The sequence below is a fragment of the Triticum dicoccoides genome, chromosome 4B, assembly GCF_002162155.2.
Source record: "Triticum dicoccoides isolate Atlit2015 ecotype Zavitan chromosome 4B, WEW_v2.0, whole genome shotgun sequence".
Taxonomy (NCBI): domain Eukaryota; kingdom Viridiplantae; phylum Streptophyta; class Magnoliopsida; order Poales; family Poaceae; genus Triticum; species Triticum dicoccoides.
The window spans coordinates 402107573-402125901 of NC_041387.1; the positions used below are offsets into that span (position 1 = coordinate 402107573).

An 18329-nucleotide genomic window follows, 5' to 3' on the forward strand; every position below is an offset into this window, starting at 1 on the left:
GGCGGTGACTTCTTAGGATAATAATAAAAGTTTTGCACGAAAGTATTGGTAAGTAAGAGATACTGATCGATTCGGTCGTTCATGAAACCGGTGAGGCCTGCAGTCCCGATTAAAGCATAAAAGTCTTCATGAATTCCGGCTTCTTTCAAGAAATCCTCACACGGCCATTCACATGACCGTACTTCCGCTAAGCGAGGAATATTATACTTGGGTTTTTCCTTCTCTTTGTCTTGTTTTCCTTAGAGCTTTGGCTAGAAGAGCCTTTAAAGAGCCTCCTTAACATTTTCTGAAAATTTCTGAAATTTTAGTAACTTCAAAATAGAAGTGGATAAAACTAAACAAGATTGATAGCAACTACTCCCACAAGTGCCTAGAGCCTATATCATGCATTGGAATTGCTTGGGACCTCAAAAATTTAACATGCAAGCTCAAGAACATGGTCACCTATGCAGCAAAAATTTGCAATGAATAAAGCACTAGAACAAAATTTAATTGGACCAATGGAGGAGTCGCATACCAAGCAACAATCTCCCAAAGCAGTTTTGCGAATGGAGCTTTGAGCTAAGAGATCGAAAACCGCAGCAAAACGAGCTAGAACTCGGGCTTGAGCTGGATGGGGATTTTTTTGGGGTAGAAGATGAAGTGTGTGGGTGCTGACATAAGTGGAGGGGGGCCACCAGGGGCCCACGAGACAGGGGGCGTGCCATACAGGGGGGCGCGTGCCCTCCTCTCTCATGGCCTGGTGCTTGCCCCTCCTGTAGTGTTTTCAGTGCCTAAAATCCTCAAATATTCTAGAAAAAATCATACTAAATTTGTAGGGCATTTGGAGCACTTTTATTTTCGGGCTATTTTTTTAATGCATGGATAATTCAGAAAACAGACGGATAATACTATTTTTGCTTTATTTAATCTAAATAAAAGAAAGTAAAAAGAGGGTACAGAAGGTTGTGCCTTCTAGTTTCATCCATCTCGTGGTCATCAAAATGAATCCACTAACAAGGTTGATCAAGTCTTGTTAACAAACTCATTCCGAATAACACGGAACCGGAGAAATTTCGAATGACACTAAGTTACCTCAACGGGGGTATGAAAATCCCCAACAATAAGAATATCATACTTTTTCTTGACAGTAGGGAGAGGAAATTCAAAACCTCCAAAAATGATAGTTGGAACTTTTTCAATAGAATTGATGCTATGAACTTGAGGTTATTTCCTTGGAAAATGTACTGTATGCTCATTACCATTAACATGAAAAGTGACATTGCCTTTGTTGCAATCAATAACAGCCCTTGCAGTATTAAGAAAAGGTCTACCAAGGATAATAGACATACTATCATCCTCGGGAATATCAAGAATAACAAAGTCCGTTAAGATAGTGACATTTGCAACCACAACAGGCACATCCTCACAAATACCGACAGGTATAGCAGTTGATTTGTCAGCCATTTGCAAAGATATTTCAGTAGGTGTCAACTTATTCAATTCAAGTCTACGATATAAAGAGAGAGGCATAACACTAACACCGGCTTCAAGATCACATAAAGCAGTTCTAACATAATTTCTTTTAATAGAGCATGGTATAGTTGGTACACCCGGATCTCCAAGTTTCTTTGGTATTCCACCCTTAAAAGTGTAATTAGCAAGCATGGTGGAAATTTCAGCTTCCGGTATCTTTCTTTTATTTGTGATGATATCCTTCATATACTTAGCATAAGGATTTACTTTAAGCATATCGGTTAAGCGCATACGTAAGAAAATAGGTCTAATCATTTCAGCAAAGCGCTCAAAATCCTCATCATCCTTTGACTTGGATGGTTTAGGAGGGAAGGGCATGGGTTTTTGAATCCATGGTTCTCTTTCTTTATCGTGCTTCCTAGCAACAAAATCTCTCGTATCATAATGTTGATTCTTTGATTGTGGGTTATCAAGATCAACAGCAGGTTCAATCTCTACATCATTGTCTTTGCTAGGTTGAGCATCAACATGAACATTATTATTAACATTATCACTAGGTTCATGTTCATCACCTGATTGTGTTTCAGCATCAGATATAGAAATATCATTGGGATTCTCAGGTGTGTCTACAGTAGGTTCATTAGAAGCATGCAAAGTCCTATCATTTTTCTTTTTCTTCTTTTTAGAAGAACTAGGTGCCTTTAAATTATTTCTCTGAGAATCTTGCTCGATTCTCTTAGGGTGGCCTTCAGGATACAAAGGTTCCTGAGTCATTCTACCAGTTCTAGTAGCCACTCTAACAGCAAAGTCATTTTTATTATTCAATTCATCAAGCAAATCATTTTGAGCTTTAAGTACTTGCTCAGCTTGAGTAGCAACCATAGAAGCATATTTGCTAACGCGGTGAAGTTCATCTTTAACTCTAGCCAGATTATCGCCTACGCATCCTATCTCGAAAGCATTATTCTTTAACTCTCTACCAACATAAGCATTAAAACTTTCTTGTCTAGCCATAAAGTCATCAAATTCATCTAAGCATGGGCTATGAAATTTAGTAGAGGGTATTTCAACTTTGTCATATCTATAGAGAGAATTTACCTTTACTACATGTGTCGGGTTATCAAGACAATGTGGTTCTTCAGGCGGTAAATTAAGACCATGTATTTCTTCAATAGGGGATAAATTCTTAACATCTTCAGCTTTAATGCCTTTTCTTTCATTGATTTCTTTGCCTCTTGCATATCTTCAGGACTGAGAAATAAAACACCTCTCCTCTTCGGAGTGGGTTTAGGAATAGGCTCAAGAGTTGGCTCAATTGGTTCAGGAGTTACTTCAGGAACTGGCTCGGGAAGAGTCCAATTATTTTCATTAGTCAACATATTATTCAATAGTATTTCAGCTTCGTCGACTATCCTTTCCCTGAAAACACAACCAGCAGAACTATCCAAGTAGTCCTTGGAAGCATCGGTTAGTCCATTATAAAAGATATCAAGTATTTCATTTTTCTTAAGAGGATGATCAGGCAAAGCATTAAGTAACCGGAGAAGCCTCCCCCAAGCTTGTGGGAGACTCTCTTCTTTGATTTGCACAAAACTATATATTTCCCGCAAGGCAGCTTGCTTCTTATGAGCAGGGAAATATTTAGCAGAGAAGTAATAAATCATATCCTGGGGACTACGCACACAACCAGGAGCAAGAGAATTATACCAAGTCTTAGCATCACCCTTTAATGAGAACGGAAATATCTTAAGGATATATAAATAGCGAGACTTCTCATCATGAGAAAATAGGGTGGCTATATCATTCAACTTGGTAAGATGTGCCACAATAGTTTCAGATTCAAGGCCATAAAAAGGATCAGATTCAACTAAAGTAATAATATCAGGATCAACAGAGAATTCATAATCCTTATCAGTAACACAGATAGGTGAAGTAGCAAAAGCAGGATCAGGTTTCATTCTAGCATTAAGAGACTGCTACTTCCATTTAGCTAATAATTTCTTAAGATCATTTCTATCATTGCAAGCAAGAATTTCCATAGCAGCTTTTTCATTCATAACATAACCCTTAGGAACAACAGGTAATACATAATCATTGGGGGAACCTTCATCATCACTATCATCAATAATAGGTTCTTCAACATTTTCATTCCCCCTAACTCTAGCAAGTTGTTCATCTAGAAATTCACCTAATGGCAAAGTAGTATCAAGCACAGAAGTAGTTTCATCATGCATAGCAGAAGTGGCATCATCAATAACACGCGACATATCAGAATTCATAGCAGTAGCAGGTTTAGGTGTCGCAAGCCTACTAATAACGGAAGGAGAATCTAGTGAAGAGCTAGCTGGCAGTTCCTTACCTCCCCTCATAGTTGAGGGCAAAATAGTAGTTCGATCGTCTTTCAAGTTCTTCATAGTGATCAACAGATATAAATCCCAAGTGACTCAGAGAATAGAGCTATGCTCCCCGGCAACGGTGCCAGAAATTAGTCTTGATAACCCACAAGTATAGGGGATCGCAACAGCTTTCGAGGGTAGAGTATTCAACCCAAATTTATTGATTCGACACAAGGGGAGCCAAAGAATATTCTTGAGTATTACCAGTTGAGTTGTCAATTCAACCACACCTGGATAACTTACTATCTGCAGCAAAGTGTTTAGTAGAAAAAGTGGTATGATAATAATAGTAATGGTAGCAAAAGTAAAGATAAATGTTTTTGGGTTTTTGTAGTAGTTGTAACAGTAGCAACGGAAAAGTAAATAAGCGAAGAACAGTATGTGAAAAGCTCGTAGGCAATGGATCAGTGATGGATAATTATGCCGGATGCGATTCCTCATGCAATAGTTATAACATAGGGTGATATAGAACTAGCTCCAATTCATCAATGTAATGTAGGCATGTATTCCATAAATAGTCATACGTGCTTATGGAAAAGAACTTGTATGACGTCTTTTGTCCTACCCTCCCGTTGCAGCGGGCTCCTTACGGAAACTAAGGGATATTAAGGCCTCCTTTTAATAGAGAACCGAAACAAAGCGTTAGCACATAGTGAATACATGAACTCCTCAAACTACGGTCATCACCGAGAAGTATCCCGATTATTGTCACTTCGGGGTTGTCGGATCATAACACATAATAGGTGACTATAGACTTGCAAGATAGGATCAAGAACACACATATATTCATGAAAACATAATAGGTTCAGATCTGAAATCATGGCACTCGGGCCCTAGTGACAAGCATTAAGCATAGCAAAGTCATAGCAACATCAATCTCAGAACATAATGGATACTAGGGATCAAACCCTAACAAAACTAACTTGATTACATGGTAAATCTCATCCAACCCATCACCGTCCAGCAAGCCTACGATGGAATTACTCACGCACGGCGGTGAGCATCATGAAATTGGTGATGTAGGATGGTTGATGATGACGACAGCGACGAATCCCCCTCTCCGGAGCCCCGAACGGACTCCAGATCAGCCCTCCCAAGAGAGATTAGGGCTTGGCGGCAGCTCTGTGTCGTGAAACGCGATGAAACTTTCTCTCTGATTTTTTTTCTCCCCGAGACGGAATATATGGAGTTGGAGTTGAGGTCGGAGGAGGTCCAGGGGGGCCACAAGATAGGGGGCCGCGCCCTAGGGGGCGCCCCCCTGTCTCGTGGACAGGCTGTGGGCCCCTGGCATTAATTCTTTTGCCAAAAATTCTTATTAAATCTGAAAAGTGCCTCCGTGGATTTCCAGGACATTCCGAGAACTTTTCTTTTCTACACATAAAACAACATCATGGCAGTTCTGCTGAAAACAGCGTCAGTCCGGGTTAGTTTCATTCAAATCATGCAAGTTAGAGTCCAAAACAAGGGAAAAAGTGTTTGGAAAAGTAGATACGTTGGAGACGTATCATAACTCAAGGAAACTATTAGTCCATATAGAATGTCATCAATTACCAAACCACACATGAGGGCACCATGCTCTTTCAATCCCCCCCCATTTTGGTAATTGATGGCAATCACTTTCAAGAGAGTTTATATAAGGAATTATGCATCACCATGCAAAGTAACAACAAATATGCATGAGCATGAGATGCAAATGCTTAGGAGAAAGAACTCTTCAAACTTCTACACTAAACTCTCTAAACTTCTCCCCCACTTGCATCGATTAACAAAATGGGCGAGAAACTTAGAAAGCCAATATAATATGTGTTCCTCCAAAAATTGTGTATTTCTCAAAATATGAGTGGAAGGACATACACATATCCAAAGATAAATATTTGGAGGAAGACAAACTATATTGAGGATCCAAAGATTGCTAAAGGATGATATGCCACAAAGACATTCCAAAGAAAGAAACAAGCAATCAAAAGATACCAATAGAACCAACCAATCCAATGATCCCATGAGCCACATAAATAAAATATATTACGATATGAGCATAGGAGTGTTCTAAAGAACATAGAAAAGCTCCCCATGATTTGTGCATTATTTAGTTATGTATTTGGATACAATGTGCACAAAATAGGATCATCACTCCCATAAAATAAATAGAAACTCACAATAAGTGCAAGTGAGCATATAGGAAACTAAGCCTAGCACTTGCATTTGCAACAAACATATGTTTGATCAATATGTAAAAGAGGCAACTTAGGAATAGGCTCAACCAAAACGATGTGTGTGAGTCATGGCAAAGCACTTGAGAAGACTAATATAAGGATGGGCATTAAGCATCAACATAGTCTTGAATAAATGAGATACAAGGTGCAAGACATGTCCTTCCCACACACACATATCTAGCGAATGAGTTCACAAGCTCACTAAAATGTGAATTAACAACAAAGCTGTGACAACCCATAGTGAAGATAGACAATGATAGCTTTGTCAAGACAAGGGATACCAATCGAAATGGCAAAAGCCTCGTCAAGACAAGCATGAGGAAAACCACTCTTCATCACAAATGAGTGCATCAAGATGCAATGAGGAAAACCACTCTTCACCACAAACCATGCTATTTCAGCTTCCCCCTCACCAGTGAAGGCCACCTTCATGACTTTGCCATCTTCTTCCATCTGCAGGCGCGCCCCCTCGCGTGCGACGGCCATCGGCCGAGCTGTGCTGGCCATGTCTATTGCAGGGAGAGAGAGGAGTTGAAGAGAGACATAGAGAGTTTTTTATTTTAATTATTTTCATTGGGATACAACTGCAAGTGAGATAGAGGGATGAGAGAGAGGTTTTCCATTTATTTTTATACTGGATCCCACATGTAAGTGGCTCATCCAGCAAGGGGAAAAAATGTTCAAAAAACATCCCGAAAATGGTCAAAGCCCTTTGACTGAATGGTAACGACACGACGGGCATTTCTATAAGTGCACCTAACGTCAGAGGGGCAAATTTGAGCATGCTTCAAAATTAGGGGCAAATCTGAGTAGTGAGTTCAAGTTAGGGGCACAAATGTAAAAGTCCCTATATTATTTATCGGTATTACCTGGTAAACCCCGAAACCCTTCTAGTGACCTTGAAACGCTTCCGGTTCCTCTCGAAACTATTTCAAATATTAATGAAACTGTTTTATAAATATTTCTCATTATTCCCGTCCTGCTAACACTCAGTAGATCGTGATTACCTTAAGCTTGTGACCCTGTAGGTTCGATAAAACATAGACATGAACAAAACCCTTTTTGTTTCACTTTGCTTCATGATACTTCACAAAACCCGAGTGAGATGTATTTGTATCCTCTTGAGTCATACACATGCTCATTACACCGGTCTCCTTCGTTACCGCTTTTGTTCTTCTTTCTCGTTGACATGTTCCGGCATCCCCGTGACTTAGTCACCTACTCGGGTTAGTTACCTATCTCAGTAAAGTATATGTTTGGTTTGAGGAACGTCTTGAGATTCAGGCAATTGCGGATGATATAACTAGTACATATGTCCCTCCCCATGTCAACATATTTTATTATTTAGGAGGAATTACACTTACTTGTTGTCTAGTACAAGCCACTACCGTTTTTGCTATGACTTTTTTACTACCGACCAACCATTACTAGGCTTTTTCCTTGGTTCAATAGATAATGACCGAGGCCAACTTTGGTTGGTTAATCCGACAAGTTCATCGATGGTCAGCAAGTATGATGGTTTTAATGATGATCCTGCATGTATTTCGTGCGTATCTCATAGGGGGATTTAAAAAAAACCGTGAATTAACTTGAGTCATAGCTGTGGTTTTGGCTATTTTGGCTGCATCATGTGTCTGGCTAGACGATGATGGATGTTGTTACACTAAGAGGACCCTAAGAATATATCTCCATCGCCGGAGGAGCAAATTCGACTCTCGAGCTATCTATCCCTTGTCAAATTTTCTGATGAACCTGTAAGTTGTCGTTATGATCACTGTGTTACAGATGGCGTTGGAGCAACCCAAAAGTTCATCGGAAGATAAGAAGTGACTACGATACTCTCATGGTTTAAATAACTAAAACACATGTTCACTCTCTGTGTTATAACAATTGTCTGGCGGTATTATCTCAAAGTATAACAAACAAGTTAGGGTCGATTCAATAAGATCATTATTCTAACATCATATTCTCAAAGTTGTTTTAAGACTATTTACACTCAACGATATCCTAAGATCCAAAAAACATGATCACAAACTACACCTGAGCTAGTCTCATATGCGAGACTAGGAATCTTATTTTACCGTTTATTGTTCTACACGTGCATATGAGTTTTCCACTAAATCGCACATTCCAGGATCATATCAGTTATAGCATAGAATATAAACTCTTAATTATGAATATGGAAATATAATAATACACTATTATTTTCTCTATGGCATATTTCCAACACAAAACACATGAACATGACCTGGTTCATTGCAATCTACGCAAACCTCAGCACCCATGGTGGTGAGTGAAGCATTTTTCTGGGCCAAAGGGCAATCCCGCTGAAGTGGACCCTATTGGCAGCGCTAGTTGGTCTCAACGGTGCTGCCATGAGGCTAGGTTTTCTCGCCCCACCGCATGTGCCTCCCTAAGCTTCCTTGGATGTTTCTTCCAATCGCTCCTGGCCAGCTTGCCCATCGCTCGAATTTTTGTTTTTGGAGGAATTTTGTCTGCCGCCGTCGTCCAACTCACACTGCCACTCATAGTTGGGGTGGCTGTCACCATGATCTCACCCCGCGTTGTGACCCATGTGGCCCGGGCCAACCCATATGCGCCCACCCCAAAACTATCCATCCGAAGGTCGCTGTTGAAGTGTGCACCCCTGCCCGCCATGGTAGGGAATGTAGTAGGAGGTCGAGGAGGAGAGGCAGCAACTTGAGCGAAGGATATGTCATCCCGGCAACTATGCCCTACCACCAATTGAATGTAACCCTAAGAGGATAAACCCCAGACACCACCTAGAAGTGGTTGAAGAGGAGATCAATATCTGGGAAGGGGGGAGGGGTTGGGCTGGTTGGACCTAGGGAGACTTATACCTAGTTCCGTCTGCCCCAAGCTCACTTTGGAGGCAAGGCCCCCGAGTTGCTCGCTTGCAAAGTGTTTTGGTTGGACTCTAGTCTCGCAATGGCGTGTACACCCAGAGTTGGGCCTAGGATGCAAGGGTCATCTGATCTCCGAGGTATGGCCCACTCCCTGCGAAGTGGTATGCGAACACACCCCACCACCACCGAGTTAAGCGGGTCATCTCCATTGTCCAATGACGAGGGTCAGAGAGGATACGCCGAAGGAGCGGAGGGAGATGGAGGGCGGTGGCGGTGGTGATGGTCGACACGAGGCTAAGGGGAGGAGAGAGACATGAGAAAAGCCATCCAAAAGGAAATATACTTGTTTGGTTTTAAGGGCGTGCACAACGTGGCACCTCCGTGCCAGGTCTAGACGAGGCAAACACCGACTGGAAAAAGGAGAGGAGAGCAGCTTGCAGTGGAACACTAGTAGAAAAGGGGGCTTTGGTCCAGGCCGGGTTAGCCCATTAGTCCCGGTTCAATCCAGAACCGGTACTAATGGGGGCATTAGTCCCGGTTCGTGAGCCCAGGGGGCCGGCCGGGCCACGTGGGCCATTTGTTCCGGTTCGTCTGGACCTTTTAGTCCCGGTTCGTGCCATGAACCGGGACTAAAGGGTGCGATGCCCATTAGTACCGGTTGGTGGCACCAACCGGTACTAAAGGTTAGACCTTTAGTCCCGGTTCGAGCCACGAACCGGTACTAATTGGGTATGAGGCATTAGTATCGGTTCATGGCACGAACCGGTACTAAAGGTCCCTCCCATTTTCAAACTCTACCCCCCCTGTGGATCGCCTTTTCAGTTTAAAAAAAAGAAAATGATGAAAATATCAAAAAAATAAAAGAAAATAAGTTTCCCATGTGATATGTGGTCTAGTTGTTGGGAAAATTTACAAATATGAATTTTGACTTATTTGCAAAATCTTTCTAGAATTTAGTAAAATGGGCATAACTTTTGCATACGAACTCGGATGAAAAAGTTTTTTATATGAAAAATCATCTACTCGAAAAGTTACATCCAAATTTAACAAGGGGAACCCCGTTAAACATTTTCAAAATCCTCAAAAACCTAACAGAAAAAAAGTTACGGGGCTTTCAAGATCTAGAGGCAAAAAAATTCAAAAAGTCAAGAAGTATTATGGTCAAACTACTTATTCAAGAGGTATTAGTGTTACTAAATAATTATTTTAGTTTTTGAATTTTGGTCAAATCTGGTCAAACTATGGTTAAACTATGGTTAAACAATGGTCAAACTAATTATTCAAGAAATATTAGTGTTACTAAATAATTATTGTTTTTTAAAACAATAGTTTCAAACTCAAACAGTAAAATGTGTCACTTCATGCTCAAGCAAAATTCCTGAGGGTTAATAGAATTGACATCTTACTATTGTCAGGAAAACAACAAGTGCAGACTTGGAAACGAGGGAGAATAGAACTCGGAAGTTAAGCGTGCTCAGGCTGGGGGAGTGGTAGGATGGGTGACCGTTTGGGAAGTTAGATGATTTGGAATGATGAGGGGTGACTAGAGATTAGAGGATAAATTGAGCAGTGATGAGGGGGGTGATTAGAGATTAGAGGTTAAAATAATTCAGAAATTTGAAAATAAAAAAAAATCAAAAAAATTGAAAAAAAATCATAAAATTTCCTTTAGTCCCGGTTGGTGTTACCAACCGGGACTAAAGGTGGAGCTCCACGTGGCCGCGGCCTTTAGTCCCGGTTCGTGTAAGAACCGGACTAAAGGGGAGAGGCATTAGTAACGACCCTTTAGTCCCGGTTCAAAAACCGGGACTAAAGGGCCTTACCAACCGGGACAGAAGCCCCTCTTTTTACTAGTGGAAACTTATAGTGACGAGCTGGTAACTAGCTGTTGTTGATTCAGATTCATTCTGATCAAAGTAGGAGCACATATAGTAGGTGAAATTATGTATAGGTTAACTAGCGGTGAAGTCGGCCCAATTCATTCATTTTCCTTAGCAAAATAGTCCATTTATTTAATGGTTCAAAACTCTAAAATCTAACATTTATCGTACAAAATAGCAAGATCATGCCCGCACAAAGAAGGCCATCATATCGTAATTTGTTTGCCATCAGCCGCCTTTTTTCAATGGTGATAATGAGAAAAGGCGGCTATCATTTTTCCAATATCACGCCCTAGGTGCTAACGAGTTTCTCAAGTGTTTTGATTCACTCTCGTCAGGTACATCTACAAACTAAAGCAGGTGGCTAAACCGATGCAACGGGAGTATTCAGTTCAATTCCACTATCATTGCAACTATTGTTGTCGAACACGCGATCTCCTGTTTCCTTGCTCACCCCGAACTCCCCTCCCCACCCCCACCCCCTCCCCGCGCATGGTGTCTTTACCATTCTTCGCGCCATCCATGCATCTTTGTCAGGCAAATGTTTTCTTATTTTAATTATCAGTATACTTTCTACTATTTGCAAAATTTATAGTTCAAAATCGTACAATGAAGATTGAAAAAAGGTCAAAATAAAGCGGATTATGTATGAAGTATTCTGGACCAAGGGAGACACGTAAACATGCCCGAGTCTCTCCTAGTTAAAAAGGATATAAGATTCTTATTTCACATCTCTTTAGTCTAATCTTTCTTATATATGTCCCGCTCTTTTCTTCTTTCTGTTTGATTTTTCTCTCATCTCTAATTTTTCTCCCATCAATTCTTCCTAAAATAGAATCATTGTTTCATGTTTTATTAATTTATAAAAAACACATTTTATTTTTGGTAAGTACTAATCAAATTCTTACGACATAAATGTTTAACAATAAATAACAGGCGATTGCATAAAAAAACTTGCGAATCAATATCTCTACTCGTAATGGATGACTTGGTGAATAGTCTGCGCGGTTTAATTTCGCTGGTTTTTTTCGTCATCCTCCCACCTCCGGGTTTTTTTCGTCATCCTCCCACCTCGGTTAACTCGCAACCCTCCCGCGAAAAAAAAACGTGCCAAAAAAAATCTGCCTCCCGATCCCATCTCGATCTCCAAGCTCCAGCGCGCCGCCACCTCCTGCCGACCGCCGCCCTCCTCGGCACCGCGCGCCGCCACGAACGCCGCGGCCGTTGGCGGCTCCCCCCGCCGCCGCCGGCTGCCCCAGTCGTTCCGCGCCCTCTCGTCCTCGGCGCCGCTCGCAGCCTCCCCGCCCAACGCGCCCGCACCTGCGCCCGGGGTGGTCCAGATCAGCGAGGAGCACCTCGTGCGGTGCGCGGCAGCGGGGAGGGCGCCGCTGCGGGTGGCGGTGCTGCTGAGCGGCGGGGTCGACAGCAGCGTCGCGCTCCGCCTCCTCCACGCAGCCGGGCACAGCTGCACTGCCTTCTGCCTCAAGATCTGGTTCCAGGTCCGTACACACTCCCCTGTCGCTATGCTCTGCAATGCTACGCTACGGGATCACTTAATAAGCTCGGCGTGATTAATCTGTAGGAAGATTTCAGGAACTTTTGGTCCGAGTGCCCGTGGGATGACGATTTGAAGTATGCACAGGCTGTGTGTGACAAGGTATATTTCGGAAAATTCATCTGGTGCATGCTGTTTCATTGAATGGCCAGTGTGCAGCATATGTAAACTAGCTTTGGCTGCACGAACTGACTGATCTAATGGCTGTCTTTTGTAGATTGACGTGCCATTGGAGGTGGTACATCTATCTGATGAGTACTGGAACCATGTGGTAAGCTTCACTTCAAACTTTTTGCGCCTGATCCTCGCAGACATCCCATATGTTTTTCTGCATTCTGAGAAACTATAATGGATTTTATATCTAGGTGTCTCATATGATTAATGAGTACCGCAACGGGCGCACACCGAACCCTGATGTTCTTTGCAACACAAGAATAAAGTTTGGTATGGATGTGCACACTTCTATTACTGAAATTTGATTGTGCATCGAGGTATAGTCTTTGAACTGTGTTCATGTGCTTATTCTTTTTCACTCATTTTCTGCAGGAGCTTTCTTAGAAGCAATTGAAGATTTGGGATTTGATTACATAGCTTCAGGACATTATGCACATGTAGTCCATCCACACGTTGAGAACGCTAAAGAGCCATCGGTGCTCCAACTTTTGAAAGGCGAGGTGCTTTAAAATAGCTTGCTTAGCTTCAGTGTTACTGAATTTGATGTCAATTGAGTTCTATTATTCATCCTAGAAGGAAAGTTGTGATACAGTGAAACAAATATATGGTTCTTCTGTTTAAATAAATATTGGTTAGTCGAAACCACCTTCAGACTCTGATTGTTGTTTCAGATCAAGGATCAAACTTATTTCCTCTCACATCTCTCTCAGCCCCATCTTAGAAGGCTTCTTTTTCCACTAGGGTGTATAACAAAGGTGATATATTTTCAGGATCTGGCGGTGTATTTATCTATAAATGGAGCTCATCTTTTGCAGGATGAAGTTCGCAGTCTGGCTGTTCAGATGGACCTTCCTAACCAAGCTAGAAAGGATTCTCAGGGGATATGTTTTCTTGGAAAGGTTATTGCTTTAATATAGTTGTTAATATTTCACATGTTTTTTTGCAAAATATTGTTCTGTTCTTTATCCTTGTGTTGTCTCATTTTAAGCTTAAAAAGTCACTCTTTCTAGGTCAAATTCAGTGAGTTTGTTCAAAGACATATAGGAGAAATGGAGGGTATACTTCTTGAGGCTGAAACTGGAGATTACCTAGGGATGCACCGTGGGTTTTGGTTCTATACGATTGGTCAGCGACAAGGTTTGCGACTTTCTGGAGGACCTTGGTATGCAGTGTACATGATACTAGCCTCTTTTATGGTACAATAATATCAGCTAAATTAAATGTATATTAGCCTGAAGTATTCTACAATTCAAGGAAGATCTGTCCTCATGTAGCACATATCTATTTATCCATAAATTCATCAAATGAGTGGTCATTTTCTCTTACACAGGTATGTTGTGGAGAAAGATGTGCAAAATAATGTGGTTTTTGTATTAAGGAATTACTATTCGCTGGATAAGAGGAGGCGAACATTTCGTGTTAGATCGCTGAACTGGTTTAGCGATTCTGGGCCAGCGATTACCGCGCGCCGCCACGAACGCCGCGACGAGGAAATCTTTTAGTTACATTACATCGTTGGCCTTCTTCCTGTGACAGAGAAAGTAATGGACACGGTAGAGGCTGCCGAGAGGAGTTCCCTTGCTGCAACCTCCAATGGTATTTCCGGTGCAGTGTCCAAGATGTTAGTGGACATTGTCCCTTTCTTTCGTATTCAGTGTTGGATGAAAAGTCAGAAATGACAATTCTGCTATATTATTCAATTCGAACTAATGTTTAGTACTTTATATTGCCGATAGAAATAATTTTATCCGCTTGATTTAGGAAGTGCACATAGGTAGGTCAACATATTTTGTAGCTCTTTCACATGTAAAAGCATATGTTGCATAAGAAATTATTATCTTCGAAGCATACTCACATTTCACTAACAAATAGGGGGAGGTTCAGACTTCAGAGCAATGATAACAAGGTTTGTTCCTCACTCTTTTGTTGGAATTTTAGTTCCAAGTTAACACGATTTCTTATCCGCTTCATAAGTCATGCATTTGCTTAATTAGGTGATAAGTAGAGCAAAAAAAATTGATCATGTTATTGTGGGGTTTGTTTAAACTCCAGCATAAAGAATTTTGGTTTAAGAAAAAAGACTTTTGGCTTCTTTAATTACAAATTGATTGCAACATCGTGTTAGTATGTGATTTCTCACATGTGGTTATAATATTTGTGAAGACGTGCATTGCACGTGCACTTGGAAGCGGGCCCGTGGCCCGCGCCGGACGGGCCACAAATCATTGGTAGTACATGTCGTGTTTATCCTCACTGTTGAATATTATGTATATAACTATTTATGCAATACTTGGACCATAGAAGCAATTCATTCTGTATATTTTGCTGGGGATTGTGCCTTCCAGTCAATTTATAGATGGGTAAGATGTATCACAATATCTTTGACTTGCATTCTCTATGATGTCAAGTAAGAAAATAGAATATATACTCCTTGAATTATCTTTTCTTTTTTTCGATGTCTCTATCTTACTTATATAATCCAATTGGCATTCGCTAGAGTTTCTGTTGATGAAACATTTGTTTTGTGATGTCAGGAGGTTCTGTTTGTGACTTTGCAATCAATATTCGTTGATACGGTTCGTAGATCATGATATCTGCACAATCTCAATCTACTTCCTGTGACTATATATTGTATTAATGGGTTGTGTCAGGGTTATTTTATCAACTACTCAGTTGTTGATCTACATTACGGTTTATTTCTTACACGAATTAATGTTGACTCGATTTCCTGTAGTAGGTTGAGAGGCTTCTCCTCTCATGATTTGCTCTGATTAGTTTGCTTGGCTCCATGCTACTCATGATTTCTTTGAATTTTTCTGTAGGAGCTGGATCAAAAATCACCTATGAAAAATATGCCGTTCTTCTCTACAGGGGTTGAATGTGGAATTTGAGGAGAATTTGTGCACCAGCATCCGACTCCTTGATGTTGCTCTGATCATATTGTGTAAATATATTTCTAATAAAGAAATCGCCCGATGGTGTACATGTTAGAAATAACAAGATGCAATCATCAAGTGTGAGAGATGGCAACATCATGATGGGATGGTATGTACTGTTGTGCTCATCAATATGTTCGTCTTTCATTCTCTTGCAGCCAGCATGTTTTTTGTTATGCAAACAATTAGGAAATATCTAATTTCTATGTACGTCCAAATATATATAAGTAGTTGTTGTTAGCACTGAATTTGGATTTGTTAACGGTCGCTGCATTTGGTCTATCTCGAGCCTCTGGCTGTGGATCATGTTCTTTTGATATCCGCTTGCCATGATATGTTATCTCTGGTATGTGTTACCTCTATTTTTTTGTCGCTTCTGTTTGCTCTAATTGATATAATTGTTGTGGCATGCAGCAGCCAAGCAAACAACAGAGCCAGGCTTAGGCCTGATGATGACTTGACAAATATGATCAAGATGCTGAAGATGAGGAATCTGACGAAACTGAAGAAATAGGGGGTACTCTTAGCTTTAGTTCCTTATATCATTTTTTGATATTCATTGCTATGTATCTGTATAAACTTGCTTCGGCCATTATTGACAATTGGTCAGCAAAAGAATTGCATATCTCTAGCCATCCAGAATAAGCGGATGAGATGATGTGCATTCATTTGGTGGCACAAAATCAATTTCCTTTGCCAACTAATAGTACATACATTAAGAAAATTACTACAGTTGGCAGCTCTTCACTGCATGTTTTGAAATGTTCTGTGTGCTTGTCCTACCAAGTCACTTACAGAAGCAGGTACAACATGCTAAGTAAACATCCTATTATTTACCCTATTTTTTGTATCAATCCGAGAAAGATGAGAACGATAGCTGGAAGGCAGGGCGTTGTTGGATGGAAGGAAGAGCGAGAGAGATAGGAGGGGCATGAGGTGACAAGTTCAATGGGGTTGCCAAGGAGGTTTGAGAGAAACAGGCCGCCATTGAGATTTTTATATCCGCTGGCATGCGCGCTTGCTTGCTGATGTGCGCGTTTGGCTGTTGTTGCTGCGCATATGTGCGTGGTATGCCCCTGCCACTGTGTATCGCTGCGATGTTGTGTGCTTGCTGCTGCTGATCAGTGCGGTTGTGCGGTTGCTGCCGCATTTTCTGGTAAAACCGCCATGCACTTCACTTTTCACGCTTCTATGGTTGGTTCATATGTGGTTATCGAAGCAGGATAAGTTCTTGAGAAGGACTCTAATTGCTATGGACCACAAGATTTCAGATGTCGCTCCCTATTGCGTATTGCCATTGACATTAGACTTTCTATCCAGTAAGAGGGACATTGGGATCATTGTTCATCTAGAGAAGTCAGTGCCAAATCTACGTCAGGACATTGGGATGTTAATGATTGGAGGTGATGTTTTTCTCTTCCATACCTAAATTGTCTTTAGTATAAGTCCATATAAAGAGAACTGCAGTGTTCTAACTATTGAAGCACAATTGTTAAATTAATTAATTTTAGCTATGTTATAGTTTGAGCTGAGGGCTTCTTACCATTTTTACTTCTACTAGATTCATTTGTCACACAGTTTTTAGAGCAGGGTACTTGACAAATGAGTTAGATCACTTTTCTGTGTGAGAGTCGATTTTTTTGTGTGTTAGATGGATTGACAAGTACCAAAGATTGATGCAAGCAAAACTAAAACCTGTGCATGGATTACCTTCAGTCCCGCATTCCAATCAACAACATTGGGCCGAGCGAGCGCGCGGGAGGCGCAAGAGGCAATGGGCAGCCGGTGGAGATTGAGTGGTGAGCGGCGGTGGCGAGGTCGAGCGGTTGGCACAAATGGCGAGTAGGCAATTACCGTGACGGGCGAGCGAACGGGGCGAGTATGTGTCACGATTGCATCACAATTAGAATAAAGTAGACAATGCATACGTGTGGCCATTGACTGATTTTGTGTGTTGTGTACTTGTGTTAACAACCAGCCAAATCAATCAGACAAGGATCATTATGTATGTACTTGTCTGATCATTATGTACGTGAGTGTGTTAGCAATGGGTATATCTGAAGATTATTTCTCAACTCGGCATATGGGTAGAGACTAAAAAGACGATGCCATGGTAGCATGGCAGACCTGGCAAGTGCCACGAACATGATGATATTCTTCCTTTTCTTAATTCCTTGATTTAAAAAATAATTTGCTCTGCATGTGTAGGAACATAGCAGTCGGGCAAACGACACTTTGTCATCTTGATCTATCAAGGGAAATAATTTCTTTACTTTAGAAAATGTGGGTTTAGATTGGTCTGTTGAGTTATGGCTGGCTGATCGGAATAATTTTTTGATTTAAAAAATGTAGCAAATAGCATTTCATTAGAGATTGGTCTGTTGAGTTATGGCTGGTTGATCGGAATAATTTTCCTATTTAAAAATGTAGCAAATAGCATTAGAGATGGCTTTGCAGCAAATTGCAAATGGCTCAAACCAAGCCATCGCTGCCTCATCGCTCTCGCTGGGAGCGACAATGACCGCCAGTCTCTTCTTCGCCTTCTTAGTCGGCATCTCCTCCATCCGGATGCCCCGCGGCATGAGCCACTCTGCCACCGCCTGGAACTCGACCTCCGAGAAGTTTAGGTCCGTCTTCGTCCGTCCGGCACGTCACACCGCCATGTCGTAGGCACACACGACCTCATCGGCGGTGGGATACGTGTCGAGCCACCAATGCTGCCCGGCGTCAGAGAACTCCAATCCGAAGTTCCCTCATGCCGAAGAAACCAGACTTGCCCTTCGGCGTCTTCTTCGGCGCCATCGGGGAGCGGGCGGCGGCCGAGCGGGGAGCGAGGCGGCGACGTGCGGCGCG

The 18329-nt window shown here is 41.6% G+C and overlaps 1 protein-coding gene across 1 annotated transcript; it reads left to right on the forward strand.

Moving 5' to 3' along the window:
* Nucleotides 1–11935: 11935 nt before the first annotated feature.
* Nucleotides 11936–16228, forward strand: LOC119292700 (tRNA-specific 2-thiouridylase MnmA-like; the record flags this gene model as incomplete). Its single annotated transcript, XM_037571437.1, has 9 exons — nucleotides 11936–12310; nucleotides 12394–12468; nucleotides 12584–12637; nucleotides 12732–12810; nucleotides 12913–13040; nucleotides 13311–13439; nucleotides 13551–13702; nucleotides 13871–15585; nucleotides 15891–16228. Coding segments are annotated over 8 exons (1164 nt in total), but the record flags the coding sequence as incomplete, so codon positions are not given.
* Nucleotides 16229–18329: the final 2101 nt, after the last annotated feature.